Consider the following 9,435-nt stretch of genomic DNA (forward strand, 5'->3'; position numbering starts at 1 on the left):
GTGTTCTATTGCCGTTGGACAATGACGAAGGGTAGAGGTGGGGTTGGCCTGCTGAGAAAGCTTTTTCAGTTCACTTTGGGAGGACTTTTTCACATCGGGAATAAACTGGAAGAGAGACTGAAGATGGTTTATATAAATTCCATGGCAAAGTGGAAGGCTAAATGGAGACCACAGCCTGTTCATCACTAAGAGCCGCCTTAGAAGCAGCTCTTAGAAGAACAGATTATATCAAGTAAAGCTTTTTAAAGAAAGCATATTTGGTGTAGTGGTTAAAACATCAGGCTTGAAACTGGGTGAGTTCTAGTCCCACCTTAGACACAAAGCCAGCTGTGTGACCTTGGATCAGTCCATCTCTCTCAACCCCTGGAAGCAGGCAGTGAAAACTACTTCCAAAAAATCTTTGCCAAGGACATTATAATAATGTGTCAAGGCACTTGCAGTCCCCACTGACCATAAAGCATCTCCCCCAAAAGCAAGCCTAGGTTGTGATTTTTATTTAGCATATACTGTATAATACTTGCTGGAACAGAATTTCAAAAAGCCAGTTTTAATTTTCTGTACACGAATAATTCTGCATTTTTCTGTTTAGCAACAATTTATGGCAATTTGTTTCATGCTCAGCAGAAAGACTTTGCTATCTGGAATTACCAACTGAATTGGTGTTGTTGCATCCAGAAATGTTTAGATCTATAGATTCAATTCTATAATGATCTTGAGAGTGAAAAAATATTTAAAAACCATGTGCAGTTACGCTTTGTGGTTTACTATATATTGTTTTTTTAGCCTTTTTCAATCTTTTCTCTTTAATCATGAAGGCTGCAGTTTTTCCTTTTTTTTGTGGGGTCATCATATGCTTAAAGGGCAAGGTATTACAAATATTCAGCAAAAGTTCCATAGCTTGTTCCCAACTCTGTCTAGAAGGGGGCTATAGGAAGTCTAGAGACAGTTAAAGGTTGGAGCTTACTTATCTAGCTTACTGATTTTTTCCCCACAGAGTGAAGGAAGTGTACAGGCTAGAGGATATGGAAAAGATCTTTCTGAGGTAAGTCCTCAGAATTTTTTTAAAAAACGTAATTTAATTTTCAGATTGAAAACTCAGAATTCTGGTACTGTTTGGGAAAGCAGTATTATTAAGGTTTGATTGACCAGCCTGCCAGAATAAAAGAAACCGTATAGAGTGTGTATTGGAAGGAAAATCATTTATTCCTTGTTGCCAAATCAATAGGGTTAAAAAAACAACCACAGAGTGGTATGATGATGTCACTTTTGCCTAAAACAAGAGTGGAATAGATACTTATCTATTAGAAAAAATGTCTGGTTTTTTAAAAAAAAAATCAGTTTAATCTGGATGCAGTCCAGAGGTGGTATTTAGCAGGTTCTGACCAGTTCTGGAGAACTGGTAGTGGAAATTTTGAGCAGTTCGGAGAACCGGTAAATACCACCTCTGACTGGCCCCACCCCCATCTATTCTCTGCCTCCCGAGTCCCAGCTGATCAGGAGGAAATGGGGATTTTGCAGTAACCTTCCCTTAGAGTGGGGAGGGAATGGAGATTTTACAGTATCCTTCTCCTGCCATACTCACCAAGCCATGTCCACCAAACCATGCCATGTCACACCCACCAAACCATGCCCACAGAACCGGTCGTAAAAAAAATTGAATCCCACCACTGATGCAGTCATACGTAGGGATAAAAAACCATTCATCAACATTCCTCATCACTTTACCTCTTGTAAGCTATGAATTTCTTTTACGGCAGAGATTCATGGAAGAATTTGACCTTAGTTCCTCTCACAGTTTTTATGTTTATTATACTTTATAATATTCTGAGTCCCTCAATACCCTTATTCAAAGCCTTTGCAGGCATTCCCTCAATCTCCAATGAATGTAACGGCCTCAAGGTTCTACTAATCTCTGGAAATGGATGAGAAAGTTATTTCTCCTGTGTGCTGCTTGGAGAGTCCAAGCATGGGTTAAATTAGTCTGGTTGTCCAAGGACTGAGTTCAATTTCTTTGGCCACGCCTTCTGTTCCTCAAGGTTAGTTTTTTAATTCAGTCTGGTCCATTCAGGATGAATTTAAGTGAGCTCCAGCTGTTTTGATTTAATTCAGCTTGGACTCTCCAAATTGAGCACAGATTTATTGTTTTACATTGTTATTTTCTTTCTATTTTTTTTCAATTGGTTTGAGCTATGGAGGTGAGAGTGGGAGGAGTGAGCTGTTAGGGTGTGTGTGATTGCCTCCATATCGTAAGGGCAGAGGTTTGACTAGCTGAGGGGTCGCAGCGGGTGGCTGGCGCTGCGGACAGCTTCCCCTGCTCAGAGTTTTAAAATAGCCAGCTCGGGATCCTTTTTTCCCTTTTCAGCTAGCGTGGCCAATGGTAAGCCTCCGCTTCGCGCGCTTTTGTTGGCGATGCCTCTCTGCATGGCTCGTCTCCTGGAGGATCACTGTTGGGTGGTGTGTGGGCATTGTCTGGATCACCGGCAGCACCACTACCACCCACACTTTAAATTTTTGTTTCCGGGTGGCTGTGTTGTTTTGGCCACCACGTGGTCATTCTCCAGATCCTCTACCTCTCCACCGGATATTGGCGCGCAGCCACCACCTTCCGCAGTGGCACCAGTAAGGCAAAGAGTGACCATGCGGCTGCCGAGGTTGCAGGAACCATGCGGCGGTGTTTTTACCCCTGCGGCATGCTTGGGCGGTGTTTCCCAGCGGGAGTGCTTTTCTCCCTTGGCTACTGTGAAAGGGCTTCAACTGGCTAATCCATCCGGCCTACAGATGCCTACCACCACATCGGAGCAGCTGGGGCCTTCAGGACATGATAGTTCTGGCCCGCCAAGGACCAACATCAGGGACAAGGCCAAAGGGAGGAGCAGGATGGCAGGCAAGGGCAAGGCTCAGTGGTAGCAGCCCCAAAGGCTCGTGCAGGCACAGGGTTCGGGACCACCAGACGATCTCCACGCCATCTCATCGCACCTTCCAGTTCCAGGGATCGTTAAAAAACTGGCCTTAAGGAGGAACAGGAGGCATGGCCAAAGAATTTGAACTCAGTCCTTGGGCAACCAGATTAATTTAACCCATGCTTGGACTCTCCCGCAGCGCACAGAGAAAGACCCTCCAGGTATGCCAATGTTCATTACTCAAAATTCACACTTCAAATTATGGATGGATGCTGGGATTTCTATTAGCTCTGCAGTTCTTGAGGCTTCAGAATACATAACCAGAACCCATGTTTTATCAAAGGGTTTCATGATGAACTTGGAAAATGCATCATAATGTTAGGAACAAGACTCCAATACTTGGAGGAAAGTAGAATCTATCTTTTTTTAAAAAAGGGTACCAAGCTTCATCCAAAAATTGTGGACCCAACCACCTTATGATTTCTTCATCTTTACAGCATCTGTCTGAGATAAATCACTATTTGTGATAGAGAGCTAAGGTATTGAATTGATTTGGCCGACCCTGAATTTGTATTGAACAAGAATTTAAACTAGATTTCTTTGTCCAAGTCCTCTTTACCTGCTACCAAATCATATTGACTGTCAGAGCTTATCTGATTTTTACAGTTTATGCAAAGATACTGATTGTTTCTCATTCTTATTCTTTCTCTCTTTCTCTTCACATGTTTGTTAACTTAGGTTAGAAATGAAGGTTATCAAGAGTTCAGGTGGAATCCCACGGCTATCCTACACTGGTCGTGATGACAGGCATTTTGTACCTTTTGGATTGTACATTGTTCGGACTGTCAGCGGTAAATCAATTTCTACTCATGCGAAGTCTGATATAATAGTCTAGCCTGAGGCCTGGAATTTGAGCACTGTAGTTGGGTCAATGTCCGTGTGTGTGTATGTGTGCGCGCACAATGTTGAGAAAATTAAGTAAGGACACATTATTTTTGCTTTGTAGAATGAGAAAAAACAAACATGAATTTCCTTCTTGATTTGTTGTCCCCTTATTATATTTTAATGTCTTTTCTTCCTACCTCAGGTGGTAGAAAATGCATAGAAAATTTTAGAGGCCAAGGGAGAGCTTCTTGGATTCTTCTGTTTATTTTCTTGAAAAGAACTTTAAACTGCTGAAATATATTTGCTGTAATTAGCTTCTTCATATGCTATTTGTGCTCCTTGCCAGCCATCATTAGTAACTGGCACAAAACCACCTCACAACCTTTTAGTTCAAAGCAGGGTTGCTTATGAATTTTAAAAAATGAAGTACTGTACTGTGATTATTGTGTGGTTGCTGTTCTACGGAAATTACCTATTTTTCTATTTTGATGTTCTTATGCTGTATTAGCCAAACAATAGTTTATATGTTAAGTCGTTTGCTGAGAATGGTACAAAGGAACAGTACAGTTAGAAATTTGGATGTGTTTCTTTCTCTTCTTTCATTTTGATTCCAACTTTTTGGTTTTCTTCAAAGACCCCTGGACGATGGCATTCAGCAAAACCTCTAACAGAAAGTTTTTCTACAATAAGGCAACACAGCTTGCCACGTACGAACTGCCTCCAGAGTCTGTAGCACCATTTCAGTGAGTATTGAATTTGCAAATAGTAGCAATTTATCCACGAGGAGAAAGCTAGATGCAGTATCACCTTAGAACTTTTTATTTATTTTCCCTTCTGTTCTATAAAGTTTATACTAATTTCTAAAAAAAATGAAAGCAAATAAAAACCTATGAGACAATTCTGAATCAATGCACTTTCTAAGGCATTGCATTCCTTACCAACCAAATTTGTTTAGTCTGATAAGCCCTGGTGAGATATTTTAGATTCCGGCACAGATACCTACTTGGATCCTGATTCTTGTCAGCTTTCATCCTTTTAAAGGATGCTAGAGACATGAATTATTAATTAATTATTCCAAGCAAAAGGGTTTTTCTACGCTGGGTCCTGCAGTCTAACCTGCGGGTCAAAGAGAGTGAGTTGTGAATTTGAAGTCCTCAGACTTTAAAAGAGAAGTAAGACAGTTCATTATTGCTCATTTCTAATGTCTTAATTGAGCTGTAGTAAATCACTTTGGTTTACAGGTCCAGATGCTAGTTTGTTATATATTATACCACCTATTGCATTTGCTATTTGCATTTGCATCAACTGTTTTTCAGTTAAACTCTTTATATCATTTATAAATAAACTCCATTTGAATTTGTTTGTAATTTACTGTATAATGAGCTTACATTATATTTTAACTCATAGCTCTTTCCTTACTTCTTTCTTATGCCTTTACAATTATTCTTCCTTTTATCAAAGCACCATCTTGGATGTCTGAGCTTTTTTTGTAGTTGTAAATGACTTTCTGCATCTGATGACACATTAAAGATACTTGTAAGCAACATGTGAAGTACAGCTTGCTTTACAGCTTGCACATAAATATATTTTGCAGATTGCCTTGTTCAGTCTGTATTTTGGAAATGGATATGGGATGTCTTCCTACTTGATTAAACTTAATTCGTTATTTCATTGGGAGAGATTTTTTTTTAGAAAAACCCCTTCCTCTGATCAGTACTTCAGAGGAATTCAACCAGGACACAATTCTATCAGTCAAGGAAGAAACAAAGATGTGAACATTCCAACAACCAATCTAATGCTTTATGATCTTAAATTTGTGGAGTTTCTTGTAGCCTTCAGTCAGCTTCACAATCTTTCTGTTTTGTATTTTTGAAAAAAAAAAATTGTTTTGATTTACTTGCCTGAAATTCTTTTGAGATGAGAGTCTTTGATCTTGTGGACTTCCTTTAAATTTGCAGCTGCTTTCTGTAAGAAATGTGCTCAACTGTTCACTTTCCTCTGCTTTTATGCCATAAAAGAAGGCTGGATTTTCTTTTTCCTGTCAGCTAGAGATGTACAGATTTATTTCTCAGAGATGCTTCTCTCATTCATAACTTTCTGATGAAACTTTCTCTATTTTTCTCTATTATCTTTCTTCCATTTTCTCACTCTGTAACTTCAGGGTTTTCTCCGAATCTCTCACATGAATTTCTGTAAGAATTTTAGAACAATTGTTTTCTCAATTTTCTCAAAATAGTTTAAACAATTTTATTAGTGCCTAATTTGTAAGTTTTCTCATCTATTCCTTACCAATCTTTGTCATTCAACCAGGCACAGGAAATCTTAGTTGATATTTGCACTTTTGAAATTTTGAGAACATGGTAAGGGCGCACTTCTAAAACTGCTATTATTTCGGGTGGGAGCGGAGATAGGTTGCCATCATGGTTATGGATATTCACAAAATTTTCATTTATTTACCATCTTGTTTCCTGCTATCACTTCTAGGTTTCCATCATGCTTTCTGCTGTGTAGAAAGTGTGTAGATGAGTGTGATTTCAAACAGAAGTGAGCTGCAGCCATCCCTCTTTTTTGCAGATTCAGATGCACTTTTTCAAGAAACATGATCCTAAAGATTAATGCTTATCTTTGCAGCATTGCAGCTTCCCATTTTTTAAATTAAAAGAATAGTGGGGGGGGGACATTTAAAGGGGTAACTGGATGGATGGATAGCATAGTAAATATATTATTCTTTGGTTTCTCCTTTTAATGAAGGTGAAATATAGTTCTCACATCCAAGACTGCCAAGATTTGTGATCTCCGTGATTTGTTTCTAGTTTTCCTCCTCTTTCAGTGATGGTTTTTGGCAGATAATGTGAATCCTTTGAGCTTCTTTTCTTTGCTCTCTAAGAACAGTAAATAATATTTTGTGCAAACTTTCTTCTTTTATCATCACCCCAAATACTTTTCCGGACAATACTTCACTAGTAGAAGGAAGCTTCTTGAGCCCTGGAACTATTCTGAGTGTGGTTTTAGTAATGGATGCATTGCATTACCATGTGAGCTTTAGTGTGTTTATAATTAGACACTGATATATGTTCTTGACACAATGTTTCGAGTCCAATAATCAATCTCTTAAAATACTGTAACTAAATAGACTGAATATTAAATGCCAGTAATTGCTTTTACATTTCTTGCTGGAAGTGCTTGGTTTTTATCAATTTGTCAGCAGTCTCAAATCAAGAAGCGAATCTGAGCTCTGGAGTACTTGTTCAGTAAGAATAAGGAACAGGTGTGCCTATATGAGCACACAATTCTATAAAAAGTTCTGAATTTACAGAGTTTCTTTTATCTAGAAAATTGCTATGGTTCCTACTGCATTTATTTTGTCAGATCTTTCTATGTAATCCATTTTTATATATTCTTGGGAGTTTACTTCATTTCCCTTGCCAGGTGCTTTAAAATTCTCGATTTCTATTTTGGACTGTCATCCCATCCATCTATTTCTGACATGATATACAAATAAAATAGTTTTTGGTATTTTATCTTCTATGTCTAGGTTTGGGTGCTTTTGCAATAGCAGTCCTTCTGATTCTGCAGAATATTTGATCTAGGTGAAGTTAGACATTTAATTAAGGCGCTGGAGTAAAGACAAAAAATTCTCCATCTTTGATCAGATACTGACTTCTAATGCTGCAAGTCTACAAATCCAGCTTAAAATAGACATTTCCACTTTGCAGTTCTTGGCAGATTTCCTCTCCCTCCTTGCTAACTATGGACTATCATTGGGGAAATGTAAAGCTAATGCCACAAAATAAATTAAGTCAATGTAATTGTGTGAAACAATAGGAGGTACGTAAGTGTCACCATCCAGCTCAAGAATCCAAATAAAACTTCCATTCAGTTTCTGAAAATCTTACTGTTTATTGAATACACTGCATGATAATGTCAAAGCAAAACTCACTCTGAGGTTCCCAGACACCAGAATTAAATGATAATTTCCCCAGCCAAACCCCCAAGTTCTCATATAGTCCATGTAAACAAGTTCATTTTGTTATGGGAACTGTGTGCTTCAACTCCACCCGTCATGATGTCCTTGAAAAGGTTTAAGGCACTCATGGTCTTCAGCGGAATCATAGGTTTCACTTTTGTAAACTAATCCATTCTAAAGCAATCCCTCCCCCCCAATTCTGATGGCAAGCTGAAATGAAACATTTCACTCTTGACATGCTGACCCTGCGACAGAAGAATAGATCTGGAAATGTATAAAAACAAACATATATACATGTAGACATTGATTAGGATTTTAATTACCTAATCTTTTCCCTTAATGGGGTCATTCAGGCTATCTAGAATGGAGATGCTGGAATGGCCCTGCTGTAGGTAATGCAACCTAACGTAGTTCCTAACCATACTGGTTTGTCTCCCTGCCCCTGGTTTTTAGAGTTGGTTGCTGTGTCCATAAAGGCTGAAGAAGTGAGAGTTTAATAAATTCCTCAGAGTACTGTTTCCTTTATTTTGGAGACTATTCTCTTCTATATATTTGTATGTATTCAGGTTTAAAAAACAAACAAACAATAAAAATATGAATAATCCATAATTCTGTCTCTCCCATCCTTCTTTCTTTTCCTTTACTATCATTAATCCATTATAGCCTTTTAGGAACATGTTGATTAAGTTTAGGGATTGTCTTGGTCTTAATAATAAAAATTTAGCAGACTAACTGAACGTCAGAATAAGAAATAATTTAATTTGTGAAGTTATAGACAGAATTTCTACTCTTCATATTTTGTCAGATTTACAAATGGGTAGATGTGAAGGGTCCTTGGTGCTCCCTGAGTTTGCTTGTATTTTTGCAGACGATTCATTACTCAAACTAGGTAACATCATCAGTCACTAGCATTGATGATGTTATCTAGTTTGGGTAATGAAACGTCTGCAAGAAAACAAGCAAGCTCAGCACCAAAGACCCCTCATGTCAACCCTAAGCTTCCTTTATTAGTATGGCTAGATACCATTAAGCATATATAATTTGTTTCTTTTTGAAAATAAATGTACACCATGCCAAAGGCCTATAAAAAGAGCCTTAGTGTGATATAAATGTTAAATTCTTTTGGATCAGAACCTCGGGTTTCAGATGAGCATTTTTATATTTCAGGCCCCCTGCTGCATCATACTTAGCTTATCGTGATAGGTATTGCTGTGCTTATGAAAACAATAGTACTGTAAGTGAGCCAATTCCCATAATAGTCATTAAATAATTATGCTTATATTTTCTTTAAAGTTTTTGTCCATAGGCCCTGCAAGAATGCCTCTCTCTGATTTAACCTGGTACAGTCCATGATTACTTGGCTCAGGCACATACATTTGCCCTGATACTTTTGAGAAATTAGAAATGTTCATGATTGGGAGTCCTTATACCTACAATCAGTGTCGATGGTATTCTGTTAGTTTAGGACCAGGGACACCCATAGCTATGAAGGTTCCAGTGGTGACTGCATGCCATTCATGATCTTTCGGCCTAACCCGTTGCTTATAGTTGTTTCTAGGAAAAATTGGATGGTGCCGTATACCACCCTTTCATGCTGGAAAGGATGACTATAAATCTATCATTGAAATGAATGCATCAGTCGGGCCAAATATTTACACTCTTTTGTATCTTTTTTGCATGCAG

At 38.3% G+C, this 9,435-nt stretch overlaps 1 protein-coding gene across 3 annotated transcripts in view; it reads left to right on the top strand.

Annotated features, from left to right (window-relative positions):
- CMTR1 (cap methyltransferase 1) overlaps positions 1-9,435 on the top strand; it is a 47,400-nt gene that overhangs the window by 33,856 nt on the left and 4,109 nt on the right. For all 3 annotated transcript variants that reach the window (XM_032214900.1, XM_032214898.1, XM_032214899.1), the window contains exons 21-23: positions 995-1,042; positions 3,639-3,751; positions 4,420-4,528. In XM_032214900.1, the coding sequence (XP_032070791.1) occupies positions 995-1,042; positions 3,639-3,751; positions 4,420-4,528 (270 nt within the window). The remainder of the gene's footprint in view (positions 1-994; positions 1,043-3,638; positions 3,752-4,419; positions 4,529-9,435) is intronic.

This window comes from Thamnophis elegans, chromosome 4 (assembly GCF_009769535.1).
Source record: "Thamnophis elegans isolate rThaEle1 chromosome 4, rThaEle1.pri, whole genome shotgun sequence".
Classification (NCBI taxonomy): domain Eukaryota; kingdom Metazoa; phylum Chordata; class Lepidosauria; order Squamata; family Colubridae; genus Thamnophis; species Thamnophis elegans.